Below are 23529 nucleotides of genomic sequence, written 5' to 3' on the forward strand. Positions count from 1 at the left end.
ACTGTGCTGCCGTGCCGCCCGTCTAACCCTGTTAGAATTTTATTAGTTTCCATGAGATCCCCTCTCACTCATCTAAACTCCAGTGAATATAATCTGAAGCGACTTAGTCTCTCCTCATGTGACAGATCTGCCATCCCAGGAATCAGCCTGGTAAACCTTCACTGTACTCCCTCTATAGCAAGGGCATCCTTCCTCAGATAAGGACACCAGAACTGCACACAACTCTGTGTGGCCTCACCAACGCCCAATACAATTGCAGTGAAACATCCCTATCTCTATACTCAAATCCTCTCGCTATGAAGGCCAACATACCATTTGCCTTCTTTACAGCCTGTTGTACCTGCTTGCTTTCAGCGACTGATGCATGAGGACTCCAAGGTCTTGTTGAGTATCCACCTCCCTCAATTTACACCCATTCAAGTAATAATCTGTCTTCCTATTATTGCTACCAAAGTGGATAACCTCACATTTATCCACATAATACTGCATCTGCCATGCATGTGCCCACACACACAGCCTGTCCAAATCACGCTGAAGCATCTCTGCACCCTCCCACCCAACTTCATATCATCTGCAAATTTGGAGATAATACATTCAGTTCCCTCTTGCAAATCATTAATATATAATATGAACAGTTGGGGTCCTGGCACAGATCCCTGCGGAACCCCAGTAGTCAATGACTGCCAATCAGAGAAAGACCCATTTATGCCAACTCTCTGCTTCCTATCTGCTAACCAGCTTTCTTTTCATCTCAAGACATTACCTGCAATCCCATGTGCTTTCACTTTACATAGTAGTCTGTTATGTGAGGCCAAGGGACCCGAGATGCTGGGGACCCCTGGAGGAGGCTGAGATGGATCATCTGCTCAACACTTCTGGCTGAAGATTGTTGCAAATGCTTCAGCCTTATCTTTTTTACTGATGTGCTGGGCTTCCACGTAGTTGAGGGTGGGGATATTTGTGGAGCCTCTTCCAGTTATTTGTTTAATTGTTCACCACTATTCAGGACTGAATATGGCAGGACTGCAGAGCTTAGGTCTGATCCATTGGCTGAGGGATCAGTTAGGCACACAACTAGTCCTGTGTTATAACTTCACCAGGTTGATACCTCATTTTTAGGTATGCCTGGTGCTGCTCCTGGCATGCCCTCCTGCACTCTCCATTGAACCAGGGTTACTCTCCTGGCTTGATGGTAATGGTTGAGTGGGGGATATGCCAGGCCATGGGGTTGTAGACTGTGGTCGAGTACAGTTCTGCTGCTGCTGATGGTCCACAGCGCCTCCTGGCTGCCCAGTCTTGAGTTATAGAGTCATAGAGGTTTACAGCATGGAAACAGGCCCTTCGGCCCAACTTGTCCAATGCTGCCCGCTTTTTTAAAAAATGTGTCTATTTTAACGCCAGGAGTGTAGTGGATAAAGTGGATGAGCTTAGAGTGTGGATCGATGCTTGGAAGTGTGATGTGGTGGCCATTATGGAGACTTGGGGACAGGGACAGGACTGGATACTTCAGGTGCTGGGTTTCAGATGTTTCGGAAAGGACAGAGGCGGGGGGGGGGGGCGGGGGGCTGATCAGGGATAGTGTCACAGCTGTAGAGAAGGTGGAGGCCGTGGAGGGATTGTCTGCGGAGTCTCTGTGGGTGGAAGTTCGGAGCGGGAAGGGGTCGATAACTTTGCTGGGTGTTTTCTACAGGCCGCCCAATAGTAACAGGGATGTTTGAGGAGCAGATACGGAAACAGATCCTGGAGAGATGTAGTAATAACAGGGTTGTCGTGATGGGAGACTTTAATTTCCCAAACATCGATTGGAATATCCCGAGGGTAAGGGGTTTAGATGGGGAGGAGTTTGTTAGGTGTGTTCAGGAGGGTTTCCTGACACAGCATGTGGATAAGCCTACAAGAGGAGAGGCTGTACTCGATCTGGTACTGGCTAATGAGCCTGGACAGGTATCGGATCTCTCAGTGGGGGAGCATCTTGGGGATAGTGATCATAATTCTATCTTCTTTACGCTAGCATTGGAAAGAGATAGGATCAGGCAAGCTAGGAAAGTGTTTATCTGGAGTAAGGGGAAATATGAAGCCATCAGGCAGGAGATTAGAGGCGTAAATTGGAAGGAGGCATTCTCAAGGAAAAGTACTGAAGTAAGGTGGCAGATTTTCAAGGAATGTTTGTCTGCAGTTCTGCATGACAATCTTCCGATGAGACAGGGAGGTTTTGGTAGGTTACGGGAACCGTGGTGCATGAAAGTTGCGCTGAACCTAGTCAAAAAGAAAAGGACAGCGTACAAAAGGTTCAGAGAGCTAGGCGATGACAGGGATCAAGATGAGTATACGGCTTGTAGGAAGGGATTTAAGAAAGAAATTAGAAGAGCCAGAAGGGGTCACGAGAAGGCCTTGGCAGGTAAGATTATGGAGAACCCTAAGGCGTTCTATAAATATGTGATGAATAAAAGGATGAGATATGAAGAAATAGGACCTATAAAATGTGAAGGGAAGAAAGTCTGCACAGAACCAGAAGAAATAGCAGAGGTGCTTAATGAATATTTTACCTGGGTATTCACAGTGGAAAAAGACCTGGGTCGTTGTACTACAGGATTGAGGCGGACTGAAAAGATTGAGTATGTGGACATTAAGAACGAGGATGTGTTGGAAATTTTGAATAGCATCAAGATAGATAAGTCACCGGGGCCGGATGGGATATACCCCAGGTTACTGTGGGAGACGATGGACGAGATTGCAGAGCCTCTGGCGGTGATCTTTGCGTCGTCGATGGAGACGGGAGAGGTTCCGGAGGATTGCGGATGTGGTTCCTATATTCAAGAAAGGGAATAGGGATAGCCCAGGAAATTACCGACCGGTGAGTCTACCCTCAGTGGTTGGTAAGTTGATGGAGAAGATCCTGAGGGACAGGATTTATGAACATTTAGAGAAGTTTAGTATGCTCAAACGTAGTCAGCACAGCTTTGTCAAAGGCAAATCGTGCCTTACGAGCCTGGTGGAGTTCTTTGAAAATGTGACTAAACACATTGACGAAGGAAAAGCGGTAGATGTGGTTTATATGGACTTCAACAAGGCGTTCGATAAGGTCCCCCATGCAAGACCTCTCGAGAAAGTGAGAGGGCATGGGATCCAAGGGGCTGTTGTCTTGTGGATTCAGAACTGGCTTGCCTGCAGAAGGCAGAGAGTGGTTGTAGATGGGTCTTTTTCTGAATGGAGGTCGGTCACCAGTGGAGTGCCCCAGAGATCTGTTCTGGGACCCTTGCTGTTTGTCATTTTCATAAATGACCTGGATGAGGAGGTGGAGGGATGGGTTGGTAAGTTTGCCGACGACACGAACGTTGGTGGTGTTGTGGATAGGTTAGAGGGATGTCAGAAGCTGCAGCGTGACATAGATAGGATGCAAGACTGGGCGGAGAAGTGGCAGATGGACTTGAACCCGGATAAATGTGTAGTGGTCCATTTTGGCAGGTCAAATGGGATGGAGGAGTATAATATCAAGGGTAAGACTCTTAAGCAGTGTAGAGGATCAGAAGGACCTTGGGGTCCGGGTCCATAGGACTCTTAAATCGGCCTTGCAGGTAGAGGAGGTGGTTAAGAAGGCGTATGGTGTGCTGGCCTTCATCAATCGAGGGATTGAGTTTAGGAGCCGGGAGATAATGATGCAGCTTTATAAGACCCTCGTCAGACCCCACTTAAGAGGACTGTGCTCAATTCTGGTCGCCTCATTACAGGAAGGATGTGGAAATTATTGGAAGGGTGCAGAGAAGATTTACAAGGATGTCGCCTGGATTGGTTGGCATGCCTTATGAGGATAGGTTGAGGGAGCTCGGTCTTTTCTCCTTGGAGAGACGAAGGATGAGAGGTGACCTGATAGAGGTGTACAAGATGTTGAGAGGTATAGATCGGGTGGATTCTCGGAGGCTTTTTCCCAGGGCTGAAATGGCTGCTACGAGAGGACACAGGTTTAAGGTGCTGGGGAGCAGGTACAGAGGAGATGTCAGGGGTAAGTTTTTCAGAGGGTGGTGGGTGAGTGGAATCGGCTGCTGTCAGTGGTGGTGGAGGCAAACTCGATAGGGTCTTTTAAGAGAGTTCTGGAAGAGTACATGGAACTTAATAGGATTGAGGGTTATAGGTAAGCCTATATATAAGCCTAGGTAGGTAGGGACATGACGGGCACAACTTGAGGGCCGAAGGGCCTGTTTGTGCTGTATTTTTTCCATGTTCTAACCCCTAAGCTAATCCCAATTGCCCGCATTTGGCCCATATCCCTCTAGACCCATCTTACCCATGTAACTATCTAAATGCTTTTTAAAAGACAAAATTGTACCCGCCTCTACTACTACTTCTGGCAGCTTGTTCCAGACACTCACCACCCTGTGTGAGAACAAATTGCCCCTCTGGACACTTTTGTATCTCTCCCCTTAAACCTATGCCCTCTAGTTTTAGACTCCCCTACCTTTGGGAAAAGATAATGACTATCTATCTCATCTATGCCCCTCATTATTTTATACACCTCTTTCAGATCACCTCTCAGCCTCCTATGCTCCAGAGGAAAAAGGCCCCAGTCTATCCGGCCTCTCCCTATACCTCAATCCATCAAGTCCCGGTAGCATCCGAGTAAATCTTTTCTGCACTCTTTCTAGTTTAATAATATCCTTTCAATAATAGGCTGACCAGAATTGCACACAGTATTCCAACTGTGGCCGTACCAATGTCCTGTACAACTTCAACAAGACATTCCAACTCCTGTATTCAATGTTCTGACCGATGAAACCATGCCGAATGCCTTCTTCACCACTCTGTCCACCTGTGATTCCACTTTCAAGGAGCTATGAACATGTACCCCTAGATCTCTTTGTTCTGTAACTCTCCCCAATGCCCTACCAGTGGGAAGTCAGAAGATTGGGAAGGCTATAAAAACAAACAGAGGATAACAAAGAGAGAAATAAGGAAGGAGAGGATCAAATATGAAGGTAGGCTAGCCAGTAACATTAGGAATGATAGTAAAAGTTTCTTTAAATACATTAAAAACAAACGGGAGGCAAAAGTAGACATTGGGCCGCTCCAAAATGACGCTGGTAATCTAGTGATGGGAGACAAGGAAATAGCTGAGGAACTTAATAAGTACTTTGCGTCAGTCTTCACAGTAGAAGACATGAGTAATATCCCAACAATTCAGGAAAGTCAGGGGGCAGAGTTGAATATGGTTGCCATCACAAAGGAGAAAGTGCTAGAGAAACTAAAAGGTCTGAAAATTGATAAATCTCCGGGCCCAGATGGGCTACATCCTAGAGTTCTAAAGGAGATAGCTGAAGAAATAGTGGAGGCGTTAGTTATGATCTTTCAAAAGTCACTGGAGTCAGGGAAAGTCCCAGAGGATTGGAAAATCGCTGTTGTAACCCCACTGTTCAAGAAGGGAACAAGAAAAAAGATGGAAAATTATAGGCCAATTAGCCTAACCTCAGTTGTTGGCAAAATTCTAGAATCCATCGTTAAGGATGAGATTTCTAAATTCTTGGAAGTGCAGGGTCGGATTAAGACAAGTCAGCATGGATTTAGTAAGGGGAGGTCGTGCCTGACAAACCTGTTAGAGTTCTTTGAAGAGATAACAAATAGGTTAGACCAAGGAGAGCCAATGGATGTTATCTATCTTGACTTCCAAAAGGCCTTTGACAAGGTGCCTCACGGGAGACTGCTGAGTAAAATAAGGGCCCATGGTATTCGAGGCAAGGTACTAACATGGATTGACGATTGGCTGTCAGACAGAAGGCAGAGAGTTGGGATAAAAGGTTCTTTCTCAGAATGGCAACCGGTGACAAGTGGTGTCCCGCAGGGTTCAGTGTTGGGGCCACAGCTGTTCTCTTTATATATTAACGATCTAGATGACGGGACTGGGAGCATTCTGGCCAAGTTTGCCGATGATACAAAGATAGGTGGAGGGGCAGGTAGTATTGAGGAGGTGGGGAGGCTGCAGAAAGATTTAGACAGTTTAGGAGAGTGGTCCAAGAAGTGGCTGATGAAATTCAACGTGGGCAAGTGCGAGGTCGTACACTTTGGAAAAAAGAATAGAGGCATGGACTATTTTCTAAACGGTGACAAAATTCATAATGCTAAAGTGCAAAGGGACTTGGGAGTCCTAGTCCAGGATTCTCTAAAGGTAAACTTGCAGGTTGAGTCCGTAATTAAGAAAGCAAATGTAATGTTGTCATTTATCTCAAGAGGCTTGGAATACAAAAGCAGGGATGTACTTCTGAGGCTTTATAAAGCACTGGTTAGGCCCCATTTGGAGTACTGTGAGCAATTTTGGGCCCCACACCTCAGGAAGGACATACTGGCACTGGAGCGGGTCCAGCGGAGATTCACACGGATGATCCCAGGAATGGTAGGCCTGACATACGATGAACGTCTGAGGATCGTGGGATTATATTCATTGGAGTTTAGGAGGTTGAGGGGAGATCTGATAGAAACTTACAAGATAATGAACGGCTTAGATAGGATGGACGTAGGGAAGTTGTTTCCATTAACAGGGGAGACTAGGACGCGGGGGCACAGCCTTAGAATAAAAGGGAGTCACTTTAGAACAGAGATGAGGAGAAATTTCTTCAGCCAGAGAGTGGTGGGTCTGTGGAATTCATTGCCACAGAGGGCTGTGGAGGCCGAGACGTTGAGCGTCTTCAAGACAGAAATTGATAAATTCTTGATTTCTCGAGGAATTAAGGGCTATGGGGAGAGAGCGGGTAAATGGAGTTGAAATCAACCATGATTGAATGGTGGAGTGGACTCGATGGGCCGAATGGCCTTACTTCCGCTCCTATGTCTTATGGTCTTATGGTCTTATTAACTGAGTAAGTCCTGCCCTGGTTCAATCTACCAAAATGCATCACCTCGCATTTGTCTAAATTAAACTCCATCTGCTATTCGTCAGCCCACGGGCCCAATTGATCAAGATCCCGTTGCAAGTGGAGATAGCCTTCCTCACTGTCCACCATGCCACCAATCTTAGTGTCATCTGCAAACTTACTAACCATGCCTCCTATATTCTCATCCAAATCATTAATATAAATGACAAATAACAGTGGGCCCAGCACTGATCCCTGAGGCACACCGCTGGGCACAGGCCTCCAGTTTGAGTTGCTAGATCTGTCCAACTTTAATCCAACTTTAATCTCTGGTGCGGCCGCACTTGGAGTACTGTGTGCAGTTCTGGTCCCCACATTACAGGAAGGATGTGGAGGCTTTGGAGAGGGTGCAGAGGAGGTTTACCAGGATGTTGCCTGGTATGGAGGGGAGATCCTATGAGGAGAGGCTGAGGGATTTGGGATTGTTTTCGCTGGAAAGGCGGCGGCTAAGAGGGGATCTTATTGAAACATATAAGATGATTAGAGGTTTAGATAGGGTGGATAGTGATAGCCTTTTTCCTCTGATGGAGAAATCCAGCACGAGGGGGCATGGCTTTAAATTGAGGGGGGGTAGTTATAGAACCGATGTCAGGGGTAGGTTCTTTACCCAGAGGGTGGTGAGGGATTGGAATGCCCTGCCAGCATCAGTAGTAAATGCGCCTAGTTTGGGGGCGTTTAAGAGATCCGTAGATAGGTTCATGGACGAAAAGAAATTGGTTTAGGTTGGAGGGTCACAGTTTTTTTTTTTTTTAACTGGTCGGTGCAACATCGTGGGCCGAAGGGCCTGTTCTGCGCTGTAATGTTCTATGTTCTATGTTCTATTTAGCACAGTGGTAGTGACACCCAACATGATGGAGTACACCCTCGACCACAGAAAGCTATGGAGGCCAAGTCACTGAATGTATTCAAAAAAGAGATCATTTTTGAGATTTTTGTGGCATGAAGGGGGTTGGGGAGAAAGTGGGAATAGCATTGAGATGAGGTAGAGAATGTTTTTGTTTCTTGTAGGTTCCCTCGCCTCCTGCTGCAGTCCCAGTCTAGCAGCAATGTCGTTTAGGACTGGCCAGCTCAGTCTGTGGTGGTGCTACTGAGCCACTCTTGGTCTGGGACTTTAAAGTCTTCCACCCAGAGAACATTGTGCACCCTTGCTACCATGAGTGCTTTCTCCAAGTGATGTTCATTGTGTAGAAGTACTGATTAATGGGGGTGGGAGGTGATATGTGGCAATCAGCAGAAAGTTTTCTAGCCCATACTTGATACGTGCATGAGAATTTATGGGGTTTGGAGTTGGTGTTGAGGACTCCCAGGGGAACTCCCTTCCGAATGTAGACCACTGTGCCGCCAACTCTGCTGGGTCTGTCCAGCCGGTGAGACAGGATGAGAATATGTATGAGGTAGATTGAGAAGAGGAAAGGGTTAAAATTGAGATGCATAACTAGGAATCAGTTGAGGGATAAACTGGTTATGGAAAGGGCCTGAGGCGAGGGCGACAAGGCTCACCAAAACTAATGATCAAGTTAAAGAAACTGCTAATAGGTAATTGTGGTTCTGGCTTCGGAGGGCAGGGCCTTATCGATTGGCCTTTTGTTCTTGAAAGTAATCTAATCAGAAACTTTACAAAGAACAATACAGCACAGGAACAGGCCCTTTGGCCCTCCAAGCCCGTGCCGCTCCCTGGTCCTAACTAGACCATTCTTTGGTATCCCTCCATTCCCACTCCGTTCATATGGCTATCTAGATAAGTCTTAAACGTTCCCAGTGTGTCCGCCTCCACCACCTTGCCTGGAAGCGCATTCCAGGCCCCCACCACCCTCTGTGTAAAATATGTCCTTCTGATATCTGTGTTAAACCTCCCCCCCTTCACCTTGAACCTATGACCCCTCGTGAACGTCACTACCGACCTGGGGAAAAGCTTCCCACCGTTCACCCTATCTATGCCTTTTATAATTTTATACACCTCTATTAAGTCTCCCGTAATCCTCCGTCTTTCCAGGGAGAACAACCCCAGTTTACCCAATCTCTCCTCATAACTAAGCCCCTCCATACCAGGCAACATCCTGGTAAACCTCCTCTGTACTCTCTCCAAAGCCTCCACGTCTTTCTGGTAGTGTGGCGACCAGAACTGGACGCAGTATTCCAAATGCGGCCGAACCAACGTTCTATACATCTGCAACATCAGACCCCAACTTTTATACTCTATGCCCCATCCTATAAAGGCAAGCATGCCATATGTCTTCTTCACCACCTTCTCCACCTGTGACGTCACCTTCAAAGATCTGTGGTCTTGCACACCCAGGTCCCTCTGCGTATCTACACCCTTTATGGTTCTGCCATTTATCGTATAGCTCCTCCCTTCATTATTTCTACCAAAATGCATCACTTCGCATTTATCAGGATTGAACTCCATCTGCCATTTCTTTGCCCAAATTTCCAGCCTATCTATATCCTTCTGTAGCCTCGGACAATGCTCCTCACTATCTGCAAGTCCTGCCAATTTTGTGTCGTCCGCAAACTTACTCATCACCCCAGTTACACCTTCTTCCAGATCATTTACATAAATCACAAACAGCAGAGGTCCCAATGCAGAGCCCTGCGGAACACCACAAGTCACAGGCCTCCAGCCGGAAAAAGACCCTTCCACTACCACCCTCTGTCTTCTGTGACCAAGCCAGTTCTCCACCCATCTAGCCACCTCCCCCTTTATCCCATGAGATCTAACCTTTTTCACCAGCCTACCATGAGGGACTTTGTCAAACGCTTTACTAAAGTCCACATAGACGACATCCACGGCCCTTCCCTCGTCAACCATTCTGGTCACTTCTTCAAAAAACTCCACCAGGTTAGCGAGGCAGGACCTCCCTCTCACAAAACCATGCTGACTATCGTTAATGAGTTTATTCCTTTCTAAATGCGCATACATCCTATCTCTAAGAATCTTCTCCAACAACTTCCCCACCACGGACGTCAAGCTCACCAGCCTATAATTTCCCGGGTAATCCTTCCTACCCTTCTTAAATAACGGGACCACATTAGCTATCCTCCAATCCTCTGGGACCTCACCTGTGTCCAGTGACAAGACAAAGATTTGCGTCAGAGGCCCAGCGATTTCATCTCTCGTCTCCCTGAGCAGCCTGGGATAGATTCCATCAGGCCCTGGGGATTTGTCAGTCTTTATATTCTCTAACAAACCTAACACTTCCTCTCTTGTAATGGAGATTTTCTCCAACTGTTCAACACATCCCTCTCCTTTGTGAATACCGACGCAAAGTATTCATTTAGGATCTCCCCTACTTCTTTGGGCTCCAAGCATAATTCCCCACTTTTGTCCCTGAGAGGTCCAATTTTTTCCCTGACAACCCTTTTGTTCCTAATGTATGAATAAAATGCCTTGGGATTCTCCTTAATCCTGTCTGCCAAGGACATTTCGTGACCCCTTTTTGCCCTTCTAATTCCCCGTTTGAGTTCTTTCCTACTTTCTTTGTACTCCTCCAGAGCTCCCTCCGTTTTTAGCTGCCTGAACCTAACATACGCCCCTCTTTTCTTTTTGACCAGTCCCTCAATTTCCCTGGTTATCCACGGTTCTCAAATCCTACCTTTCCTATCCTTTTTTACAGGCACATAAGAACATAAGAAATAAGAAATAGGAGCAGGAGTAGGCCATCTAGCCTGCCCCGCCATTCAATAAGATCATGGCTGATCTGACGTGGATCAGTACCACTTACCCGCCTGATCCCCATAACCCTTAATTCCCTTACCGATCAGGAATCCATCCATCCGCGCTTTAAACATATTCAGCGAGGTAGCCTCCACCACCTCAGTGGGCAGAGAATTCCAGAGATTCACCACCCTCTGGGAGAAGAAGTTCCTCCTCAACTCTGTCTTAAACCGACCCCCCTTTATTTTGAGGCTGTGTCCTCTAGTTTTAACTTCCTTACTAAGTGGAAAGAATCTCTCCGCCTCCACCCTATCCAGCCCCCGCATTATCTTATAACTCTCCATAAGATCCCCCCTCATCCTTCTAAACTCCAACGAGTACAAACCCAATCTCCTCAGCCTCTCCTCATAATCCAAACCCCTCATCTCCGGTATCAACCTGGTGAACATGCCTGTCCTGCAGCCCTAACAACTGTTCCTTAAAAGACTCCCACATGCCAGATGTGGATTTACCCTCAAACAGCCTCTCCCAATCAAGAGCTGCCAATTTCTGCCTAATCCCACTAAAATTAGCCTTCCCCCAATCCAACACTTTACCATGTCCTTTCATGGCTATCGCCTTTTGTTCTTGAAAGTAATCTAATCAAAATGTAACAATACAGCTATGCCCTTATTGGCTAACAGAAGTATGTGGATGTATCTCCGTCGTGTATAACTGAAACTGTTTTGTAAGCCAGACAGAGAATCACGAACCCATGCTTGATGCGCATGGTCCAGCGATCTCTCCTCCGATGCAATAAAGAAGGTTTGCGGAGAAACCTGTGTCTCATCAGTTTTTGATCCGACTTCCGAAAGCGAATTCCACAAAGACATACCCAGGAATAGTGACGGTGGTGTCTGGGACATTGCATAATGATCGGTAATGTGACAGTGAATTGTCACACTATCACTCTGTGAACTCGCCTGCAGTTCTTTCACAATTTTTAACAATCAGGTCATTTTAAATGTTAAACTAAACTTCAGTTTCAGAAACACTCATCAGAGAATCCCCCGTTTGGCACCAGGTTCCTTATTTTAGCATTCTGCCTCACACCCCACCCCCTGCTCCCCTCCATAGAAACTGCCAGACACAAAGCATTTCCAGAATCTGGGTGTCATAGTACAAAACGGTGTGAAGGATTCGAGTGTCATAGCACAGAGTGAGGGTGTGTTAAGTAGGATCATGTGATGAGATGAATACTCTAAAACGTACCCCATGATTCTGGTGAAATAGATGCAGATGCCATTATGCTTTCCAGAAAATACCACTTCTGGTCCCGACATTGTGGTGACTGGGGGAAGAGAGACACCACTGTACAGTCCAGGGCTTCCAGGGGAGAAGAGCGGCGTTGACAGTCCGGCAGGCTTCATACCTGAGATGAATAGACAGGGAGGAAAGCACAACATTCAGAAACACAAACCCACAAAAAAATTAAGCCAGGAATTGTATCCAAGACACAGTGATAAGATAGTGAGTATACTGTTCGCAATGCAAAGGGTGGTATTGGAAGGGTGCAAGAGAGCAGCACACGGCTTCTGTTACACAGGAATGGATTAAGAATCAGAATCAGAGGACATTCTCGCTTCCACTTTCTTCCGTCGGGAAAAAGTCTGAGGTCACTTACCAACCGACTCAAGAACAGCTTCTTCCCTGCTGCCGTTAGACTTTTGAATGGACTGACCTTGCATTAAGTTGATCTTTCTCTACACCCTAGCTATGACTGTAACACAATATTCTGCACTCTCTCATTTCCTTCTCTATGGACTGTATGCTTTGTCTGTATAGTGCGCAAGAAACAATACTTTTCACTGTGTACTAATACATGTGACAATAATAAATCAAATCAACAATCAAAAAAAATCTGGCACATGGGGGCAGAGAGAGCACAGCACATGGGGGCAGAGAGCGCACAGCACATGGGGGCAGAGAGCGCACAGCACATGGGGGCAGAGAGCACACAGCACATGGGGGCAGAGAGAGCACAGCACATGGGGGCAGAGAGAGCACAGCACATGGGGGCAGAGAGCGCACAGCACATGGGGGCAGAGAGCGCACAGCACATGGGGGCAGAGAGAGCACAGCACATGGGGGCAGAGAGCACAGCACATGGGGGCAGAGAGCACACAGCACATGGGGGCAGAGAGCACACAGCACATGGGGGCAGAGAGCACACAGCACATGGGGGCAGAGAGCACACAGCACATGGGGGCAGAGAGCACACAGCACATGGGGGCAGAGAGCACACAGCACATGGGGGCAGAGAGCACACAGCACATGGGGGCAGAGAGCACACAGCACATGGGGGCAGAGAGCACACAGCACATGGGGGCAGAGAGCACACAGCACATGGGGGCAGAGAGCACAGCACATGGTGGGAGGGGGGGGTGGAAAGTGTGCAAAATGGGAATCTTTAATGAACCGTACCTGAGACTGGAATAGAAGACATGCCCGGACTGGAGAAAGGGCTACCAAGAGGCATCACCGGTCCTGCAGCGAAGAGAGAACAGGTCATATTTGCAAGAACAAAGAGAACAAAGAACAAAGAACAGTACAGCACAGGAAACAGGCCCTTCGGCCCTCCAAGCCTGTGCCGCTCCTTGGTCCAACTAGACCAATCGTTTGTATCCCTCCATTCCCAGGCTGCTCATGTGACTATCCAGGTAAGTCTTAAACGATGTCAGCGTGCCTGCCTCCACCACCCTACCCGGCAGCGCATTCCAGGCCCCCACCACCCTCTGTGTAAAAAACGTCCCTCTGATGTCTGAGTTATACTTCGCCCCTCTCAGCTTGAGCCCGTGACCCTGAGATGAGATGAGCCAGAGCACTCAGAACTTCCTCTCTATCTATGGTCACCTCTTTAATTGTATCAGTCCTTTTCCCTGATTTCTAAACACACATCGTCTCTCTCACAAGTGAACACCAACATTAAGTATTCATTTAGAACTCTACTTAACTACCTGCAGCGCAGCAAGTAATTAAGAAAGTAAACAGCATGTTGGTCGTTATGGTAAGGGGATTGGATTAAAAGAATAAAGAGACCATATCTAAAGTATTGTGCAGTTTTCACCATCACGATGAAGGAAGAGTATATTTGCATTGGAGACGGTCCAGTAAAGGTTCACTAGATTGGGCCCATCAATTGGGCAGCGCTCCCTCAGAACCACTTCTTCCATCTGCCTTCCCAATTACTTGCTGTACCTGTTTGTGATTAATGTTCAAGGACACCCAGATCTCACTGTTTGCAGCATTCCGCAGTCTCTACTGGTTTTCAATTCTTCCTGGCAAAGTTGACAACTTCACATTTTCACACATTAAATCTACCTGCTAGCTTTCCATCCAAAACTTCAGCACTCCCCCTCAGTATTCTGCCAACAGTACAGCATGCCTTCAGTGCCACCTCTCCTACAGCACTGTACTCCTTCAATACTGCCCCTCTGACAGTGCAGCACTCTTTCAATACTGAATCGCCAAGAGTGCAGTAGTCACTCATTACTATAGCTGGATTATGAGTGCAAGTCTCTGGAGTGGGTTTGAACCCAGAATCATCTGAGATGAGCTTTTTCCCATTACGTCGCAGCTGACACTGATACTGAGCTGGTCAGTAAAGTTCCAATGCAATGCTGCTTGTGACGTTGGCACAGCCAGCATGATCAGAATATCCATCCCTAGAAATCTTTAAGATGGTGGTGAGCGCCTTCTTGAATCACTGCAGTCCACCATAATAGGAACACCATAATGTTAGAGAGGAATTCCTGGCGCGAGGATTATGTAGTGGTAATGTCACTGGATTAGTAACGCACCGTACAGGCTAATTCTCTGGGAACATGGACTGATATCATGACACAGAACCTGGTAGATTAATTTTTTTAAATCAAATACTCAATTAATCTGGAAAAAAATTAATCTCAGTAACAGTGATTATTAAACTATTATTGATAGTTGTAAAAACGCATCTAGTTCACCAATGTCCTTTTGGGAAGGAAATCTGACATCCTTGCCTGATCTTTAAACTTGCCTGAGGTTTAAACTAATATGCCAGGGGGATGGGAACCTATGTAAGGAGTCCGAAGAAGGAGGGAGCAAGGACAAAATGTGGGGAGAAGGTTCCAACTACATCAAAAATCAGGAAAAAAGTTAAAAGGAAGGAGAACTCAGGAGATGTTATTAATGGAAGGGTTAGAATTCAAAAAGAAGGTACAAAAACTAGCATAAGGGCACTTAAGAACATAAGAACATAAGAAATAGGAGCAGGAGTAGGCCATCTAGCCCCTCGAGCCTGCCCCGCCATTCAATAAGATCATGGCTGATCTGACGTGGATCAGTACCACTTACCCGCCTGATCCCCATAACCCTTAATTCCCTTACCGATCAGGAATCCATCCATCCGCGCTTTAAACATATTCAGCGAGGTAGCCTCCACCACCTCAGTGGGCAGAGAATTCCAGAGATTCACCACCCTCTGGGAGAAGAAGTTCCTCCTCAACTCTGTCTTAAACCGACCCCCCTTTATTTTGAGGCTGTGTCCTCTAGTTTTAACTTCCTTACTAAGTGGAAAGAATCTCTCCGCCTCCACCCTATCCAGCCCCCGCATTATCTTATAAGTCTCCATAAGATCCCCCCTCATCCTTCTAAACTCCAACGAGTACAAACCCAATCTCCTCAGCCTCTCCTCATAATCCAAACCCCTCATCTCCGGTATCAACCTGGTGAACCTTCTCTGCACTCCCTCCAATGCCAATATATCCTTCCTCATATAAGGGGACCAATACGGCACACAGTATTCCAGCTGCGGCCTCACCAATGCCCTGTACAGGTGCATCAAGACATCCCTGCTTTTATATTCTATCCCCCTCGCAATATAGGCCAACATCCCATTTGCCTTCTTGATCACCTGTTGTACCTGCAGACTGGGCTTTTGCGTCTCATGCACAAGGACCCCCAGGTCCCTTTGCACGGTAGCATGTTTTAATTTGTTTCCATTGAGATAGTAATCCCATTTGTTATTATTTCCTCCAAAGTGTATAACCTCGCATTTCTCAACGTTATACTCCATTTGCCATATCCTCGCCCACTCACTCAGCCTGTCCAAATCTCTCTGCAGATCTTCTCCGTCCTCCACACGATTCACTTTTCCACTTATCTTTGTGTCGTCTGCAAACTTCGTTACCCTACACTCCGTCCCCTCCTCCAGATCATCTATATAAATCATCTTTATCTGAATGCTTGTAGCATTCGAAACAAGGTAAATGAGTTGACGGCACAAATCATTGCGGATGAGTATGATTTGGTGGCCATTACAGAGACATGGTTGCAGGATGGTCACGACTGGGAGTTAAATATCCAGGGGTGTCAAACTGTTCGGAGGGACAGACAGGAAGGTAAGGGAGGTGGTGTAGCTCTGATATTTAAGGATGATATCAGGGCAGTAGTGAGAGATGATATAGGTTCTATGGAAAAAAAGGTTGAATCCATGTGGGTGGAAATTAGAAATATTAAGGAGAAAAAGTCACTGATAGGCGTAGTCTCTAGGCCACCAAATAATGACATCATGGTGGGGCGAGAAATAAACAAAGAAATAACTGATGCATGTAAAAATGGCACAGCAATTATCATGCGGGATTTTAATCTACATATCAATTGGTCAAACCAGGTCAGTCAAGGCAGCCTTGAGGAGGGGTTCATAGAATGTATCCGGGATAGTGTGGCCAAATGGGCCAACTAAAATGGCGATTTGTAAACCACTCTGGGACAATTGGGCAAGAACTAAAACGACAGGCTGCAGTTTAAAGACAGAGACAAACAGGCTGCAACCCTGACGAGTGAATAAACAGGATATGGGCCATCTCCATAACGGGAGCATAACGGGTAAGACAGACAAACTTAGGGCCTTAATGCTTACGCGGAATTTGGATGTGGTTGCGGTGACGGAGACATGGTTAAAAGGACAGGACTGGCAGCTGAATATTCCGGGGTATAAGTGTTTTAGGCGAAACAGAGGAGGGGCTAAAAAAAGGTGGGGGAGTAGCGATATTAGTTCGGGAGCATATTACAGCGGTGCAGAGGGTGGACAACTTAGAGGGGTCATGTAATGAGTCGCTGTGGGTGGAGTTCAGAAACAGGAAAGGTGCAATCACTATGCTGGGGGTATACTACAGGCCACCCAACAGCCCACGGGAAGTGGAGGAACGGATATGTCAGGAGATTCTGGATATGAACATAGAACATAGAACATTACAGCGCAGAACAGGCCCTTCGGCCCACGATGTTGCACCGACCAGTTAAAAAAAAAAACTGTGACCCTCCAACCTAAACCAATTTCTTTTCGTCCATGAACTTATCTACGGATCTCTTAAACGCCCCCAAACTAGGCGCATTTACAACTGATGCTGGCAGGGCATTCCAATCCCTCACCACCCTCTGGGTAAAGAACCTACCCCTGACATCGGTTCTATAACTACCCCCCCTCAATTTAAAGCCATGCCCCCTCGTGCTGGATTTCTCCATCAGAGGAAAAAGGCTATCACTATCCACCCTATCTAAACCTCTAATCATCTTATATGTTTCAATAAGATCCCCTCTTAGCCGCCGCCTTTCCAGCGAAAACAATCCCAAATCCCTCAGCCTCTCCTCATAGGATCTCCCCTCCATACCAGGCAACATCCTGGTAAACCTCCTCTGCACCCTCTCCAAAGCCTCCACATCCTTCCTGTAATGTGGGGACCAGAACTGCACACAGTACTCCAAGTGCGGCCGCACCAGAGTTGTGTACAGTTGCAACATAACGCTACGACTCCTAAATTCAATCCCCCTACCAATAAACGCCAAGACACCATATGCCTTCTTAACAACCTTATCTACTTGATTCCCAACTTTCAGGGATCTATGCACACATACACCTAGATCCCTCTGCTCCTCCACACTATTCAAAGTCCTCCCGTTAGCCCTATACTCAACACATCTGTTATTCCTACCAAAGTGAATTACCTCACACTTCTCCGCATTAAACTCCATCCGCCACCTCTCGGCCCAACTTTGCAACCTGTCTAAGTCTTCCTGCAAACTACGACACCCTTCCTCACTGTCTACCACACCACCGACTTTGGTGTCATCAGCAAATTTGCTAATCCACCCAACTATACCCTCATCCAGATCATTAATAAATATTACAAACAGCAGTGGCCCCAAAACAGATCCCTGAGGTACACCACTTGTAACCGCACTCCATGATGAATATTTACTATCAACCACCACCCTCTGTTTCCTATCCGCTAGCCAATTCCTGATCCAATTTCCTAGATCACCCCCAATCCCATACATCTGCATTTTCTGCAGAAGCCTACCATGGTGAACCTTATCAAACGCCTTACTAAAATCCATATATACCACGTCCACTGCCTTGCCCCCATCCACCTCCTTGGTCACTTTCTCAAAAAACTCAATAAGGTTAGTAAGGCACGACCTACCTGCCACAAAACCATGCTGACTATCACCTATCAATTCATTACTCTCCAAATAACTATAAATCCTATCCCTTATAATTTTTTCCAACATCTTGCCGACAACAGAAGTGAGACTCACCGGTCTATAATTCCCGGGGAAGTCTCTGTTCCCCTTCTTAAACAATGGGACAACATTCGCTAACCTCCAATCTTCTGGTACTATACCAGAGGCCAACGACGACCTGAAGATCAGAGCCAGAGGCTCTGCAATCACTTCTCTTGCCTCCCAGAGAATCCTTGGATAAATCCCATCCGGACCAGGGGATTTATCTATTTTCAGACCCTCCAGAATATCCTGCACATCCTCCTTATCAACTGTAATACTGTCTATTCTACTCCCCTGCAACCCAGTGTCCTCCTCAGCTATATTCATGTCCCCTTGCGTGAACACCGAAGAGAAATATTGGTTCAATGCTTCACCAATCTCATCCGGTTCCACACATAACTTCCCTCTGCCATCTATAACTGGCCCTAAACTTGCCCTAACCAACCTTCTGTTCTTGACATACCTATAGAACGCCTTAGGATTCTCTTTAACCCTATCCGCCAAAGTCTTCTCATGTCCCCTTTTAGCCCTTCTAAGCTCGCTCTTCAACTCCCTCTTAGCCAATCTAAAGCTTTCTAGTGCACTACCCGAGTGCTCACGTCTCATCCGAACATAAGCCTCCTTTTTCTTTTTAACCAACAAAGAAACTTTTTTGGTGCACCACGGTTCCCTAGCCCTACCAATTCCTCCTTGCCTGACAGGGACATACCTATCACAGACTCGCAGTAGCTGCTCCTTGAAAAAACTCCACATGTCGGACGTTCCCAGTCCCTGTAATCTCCTAGTCCAACCCATGTTTCCTAATTCTCTCCTAATAGCCTCATAATTACCCTTCCCCCAGCTAAAACCACTGGCCCGAGGTTCATGCCTATCCCTTTCCATCACTAAGGTGAACGTAACCGGATATGTGCAGAAAAAATAGGGTTGTTGTAGTGGGAGACTTCAATTTCCCTGGTATCGACTGGAAAGTGCTTAGGGCTGGGGGTCTGGGCGGGGAGGAATTTGTAAAATGCGTACTGGAAGGTTCTTTGGAACAGTATGTAGATAGCCCAACTAGAGAGGGGGCTATACTGGACCTAGTTCTGGGAAATGAGCCCGGTCAGGTCGTCAAAGTTTCAGTAGGGGAACAGGTTGGGACTTTATTCCCTGGAGTGTAGAAGATTGAGGGGAGATTTGATAGAGGTGTATAAGATTTTGATGGGTATAGATAGAGTGAATGCAAGCAGGCTTTTTCAACTGAGGCAAGGGGAGAAAAAACCAGAGGGCATGGGTTAAGGGTGAAAGGAGAAAAGTTTAAAGGGAATATTAGAGGGGGCTTCTTCACGCAGAGAGTGGTGGGAATGTGGAATGAGCTGCCGGATAAAGTGGTAAATGCGGGGTCACTTTTAACATTTAAGAAAAACTTGGACTGGTTCATGGATGAGAGGGGTGTGGAGGGATATGGTCCAAGTGCAGGTCAGTGGGACTAGGCAAAAAATGGTTCGGCACAGACAAGAAGGGCCAAAAGGCCTGTTTCCGAGCTGTAATTTTCTATGGTTCTATGTGGCAAATAGTGACCACAACTCTGTTAACTTTAGGATAGCAATGGACAAGGATGAGTGTTGTCCAAAGGGTAGGGTGCTAAATTGGGGGAAGGCTAACTATAGCTGGATTAGGCAGGAATTGGTGGCCGTTGATTGGGAGAGGCTGTTCGGGGGTAAGTCCGCGTCTGGCATGTGGGAGTCTTTTAAGGAACTATTGATAAGGCTGCAGGACAGGCATGTGCCTGTAAAAAGCAAGGATAGGAAAGGTAGGATTCGAGAGCCGTGGAGAACCAGGGAAATTGAGGATCTGATCAAAAAGAAAAGAGAGGCGTACGTTAGGTCCAGGCAACTGAAAACAGATGCAGCTCTGGAGGAATACAGAGAGAGAGTAGGAAAGACCTCAAACGGGGAGTTAGAAGGGCAAAAAGAGGTCACGAAATGTCCTTGGCAGACAGGATTAAGCAGAATCCTAAGGCATTTTATTCATATGTTAGGAACAAAAGAGTTGTCAGGGAAAAAGTCGGACCTCTCAGGGACAAAGGATGGGAATTATGCTTTAAACCCAAGGGAATAGGGGAGATCCTAAATGAATACTTTGCATCGCTATTCACAAAGGCAAGAGACTTGTTGACTGGGAGTGTCTCAGAGGGAGGTGTTGACCTGTTAGAGAGAATCTCCATGACAAGGGAGGATGCGTTAGGTTTTTTAGGGAACATTAAAACTGACAAATCCCCAGGGCCTGATGGCATCTATCGTAGACTGCTGAGGGAGACAGATCTAATTGCTGGGCCTCTGACGGAAATCTTCGTCTCTTCGTTGGACATAGATGAGGTCCCTGAGGATAGTGAATGTGGTACCGTTATTTAACAAGAGTAGCAGGGATAACCCGGGTAATTATAGGCCAGTGAGCTTGACGTCCGTGGTAGGGAAGTTGTTGGAGAGGATTCTTAGAGACAGGATGAATGCGCATTTAGAACGGAACAATCTCATTAGTGACAGACAGCATGGTTTTGTAAGAGGGAGGTCATGCCTTACAAATTTGGTGGGGTTTTTTGAGGAAGTGACAAAAACGGTTGACGAAGGAAGGGCTGTGGATGTCGTCTATATGGATTTCAGTAAGGCATTTGACAAAGTCCCTCATGGCAGGTTGGTTAAGAAGGTTAAGGCTCATGGGATACAAGGAGAGCTGGCTAGATGAGTAGAAAACTTGCTTGGCCACAGGAGACAGAGGGTAGCAGTCGAAGGGTCTTTTTCCGGCTGGAGGTCTGTGACCAGTGGTGTTCCGCAGGGCTCTGTACGGGGACCTCTGCTATTTGTAATATATATAAATGATTTGGAAGAAGGTGTAACTGGTGTAATCAGCAAGTTTGCGGATGACATGAAGATGGCTGGACTTGCGGATAGCGATGCACATTGTTGGACAATAGAGCAGGATATAGATAGGCTGGAAAATTGGGCGGAGAAATGGCAGACGGAATTTAAACCAGTTAAATGCGAAGTGATGCATTTTGGAAGAACTAATGTAGGGAGGGGGGAGTTATACAATAAATGGCAGAGCCATCAAGAGTACAGAAACACAGAGGGACTAGGTGTGCAAGTCCACAAATCCTTGAAGGTGGCAGCACAGGTGGAGAAGGCGGTGAAGAAGGCATATGGTATGTTTGCCTTTATAGGACGGGGTATAGAGTATAAAAAAGCTGGAGTCTGATGTTGCAGCTGTATAGAACGCTGGTTAGGCCACATTTGGAGTACTGCGTCCAGTTCTGGTTGCGGCACTACCAGAAGGACGTGGAGGCGTTAGAGAGAGTGCAGAGAAGGTTTACTAGAATGTTGCCTGGTATGGAGGGTCTTAGCTATGTGGAGAGATTGGGTAAACTGGGGTTGTTCTCCTTGGAAAGACGGAGAATGAGGGGAGATCTAATAGAGGTGTACAAGATTATGAAGGGGATAGATAGGGTGAACAGTGGGAAGCTTTTTCCCAGGTCGGAGGTGACGATCACGAGGGGTCACGGGCTCAAGGTGAGAGGGGCGAAGTATAACTCAGATGTCAGAGGGACGTTTTTTTACACAGAGAGTGGTGGGGGCCTGGAATGCGCTGCCAAGTAGGGTGGTGGAGGCAGACACGTTGGCATTGTTTTAAGATTTACCTGGATAGTCACATGAGCAGTCTGGGAATGGAGGGATACAAACGAATGGTCTAGTTGGACCAATGAGCGGCACAGGCTTGGGGGGCTGAAGGGCCTGTTTCCTGTGCTGTACTGTTCTTTGTTCTCCAGGATGAAAGGGGCTTTATGGTCCCACTGGGATGTTTCATCTCCAGGATGAAAGAGACTTTCTGGTCACACTGGGTTGTTTACCAGACATAAGGGCACCGTGACCCCTTATTTAGGAGGGTGGTATGTGACCTATGTGCCTCCAGACATGGCCGTTGGGAGCACACCCAGAGATCAGTGTGGCTGCACCTGATTGGACTCTTATCGATCAGGGTGATCAAGTCCTGATCGATTGATTGGCAATGGCCAAAAGGGGCGTGAAACCCAACAGGGTATAAAGGGTGCTGCGCAACCAGGAATCTCTCTCTCTCTCTCTGACGCCATGAACAGGCTACAACAACGGTGACCATCGCCAGTGACGACCAGCACGAGGAGAGCCACCACACCCGAGAAGGAAGGAAGGAAGGAAGACCAGAGCCAGAGTGCCAGACCAGACCAAAGGACCAGACTACGCAGACGACTACCGAGACCAGTGCACAGATAAAGGCCAATATCTGCTTGGTTACTTGCCAGTCATGCAAAGTTAAGTCAAGGTCTTGTATTGGACTTGAACTTTAGTATTTTCCTGGAAGATAACTTATCGTTGGTTGGGTGGGTGATTATTGATTGTGTAGGTTTAAATAAATATTGGTTGTACTAATAAGATGTCTACTCGTAGTTATTTGTCCACCGTATAAGGGTTAAAACAGACTGTGCGGCAGATAAGAGGCAACAATAGCTTCCTTGAACAGTATGTAATGGAACCGACAAGGGAGCAAGCGATCCTAGATCTGGTACTGTGAAATGAGACGGGAATAATTCATAAGCTTGCAGTTAGGGATCCTCTTGGAAGAAGCGATCACAGTATGGTTGAATTTAAAATACAGATGGAACGCGAGAAGGTAAAATCCAACACCAGTGTCTTGTGCTTAAACAAAGGAGACTATAAAGGGATGAGGGAGGAGTTGGCTAAGGTAGACTGGGAGCAAAAACTTTATGGTGGGACAATTGAGTAACAGTGGAGGACCTTCAAAGCGATCTTTCACAGTGCTCAGCAAAAGTATATACCAGTGATAAGGAAGGACTGTAGAAAAAGAGACAATCAACCATGGATATCTAAGGAAATAAAGGAGGATCAAATTGAAAGAAAATGCATACAAAGTGGCAAAGATTAGTGGGAACCTAGAGGATTGGGAAATCTTTAAAGATCAGCAGAAAGCCACGAAAAAAGCTTCAAAGAAAGGTAAGATGGATTATGAGAGTAAACTGGCTCAGAATATAAAAACAGATATCAAAAGTTTCTACAAATATATAAAACGAAAAAGAGTGGCAGAAGTAAACATTGGTCCTTTAGAGGACGAGAAGGGGGATGTAATAACTGGAAATGAGAAAATGGCTGAGACATTGAACAGGTATTGTGTGTCGGTCTTCACAGTGGAAGACACAAATAACATGCCAAAAATTGATGACAGGAAGGCTATGGCAGGTAAGAACCGAGAAACTATCATTATCACTAAAGAGGTAGTGTTGGGCAAGTTAATGGGGCTAAAGGTGGACAAGTCTCCTGGTCCTGATGGAATGCATCCCAGGGTACTAAAAGAGATAGCGGGAGAAATAGC

General features: G+C 46.6%; 1 protein-coding gene across 1 annotated transcript in view; it reads right to left on the reverse strand.

Annotated features, from left to right (window-relative positions):
• The window catches only part of nup155 (nucleoporin 155), a 425601-nt gene that overhangs the window by 148780 nt on the left and 253292 nt on the right, over window positions 1-23529 (reverse strand). The window contains exons 18-19 of the mRNA XM_078215282.1: window positions 13015-13077; window positions 11803-11962 (exon numbers count right to left, since the gene is read on the reverse strand). Coding sequence (XP_078071408.1) covers window positions 11803-11962; window positions 13015-13077 — 223 coding nt within the window. The remainder of the gene's footprint in view (window positions 1-11802; window positions 11963-13014; window positions 13078-23529) is intronic.

This window comes from Mustelus asterias, chromosome 6 (genome assembly GCF_964213995.1).
Source record: "Mustelus asterias chromosome 6, sMusAst1.hap1.1, whole genome shotgun sequence".
In the NCBI taxonomy this organism is placed as follows: domain Eukaryota; kingdom Metazoa; phylum Chordata; class Chondrichthyes; order Carcharhiniformes; family Triakidae; genus Mustelus; species Mustelus asterias.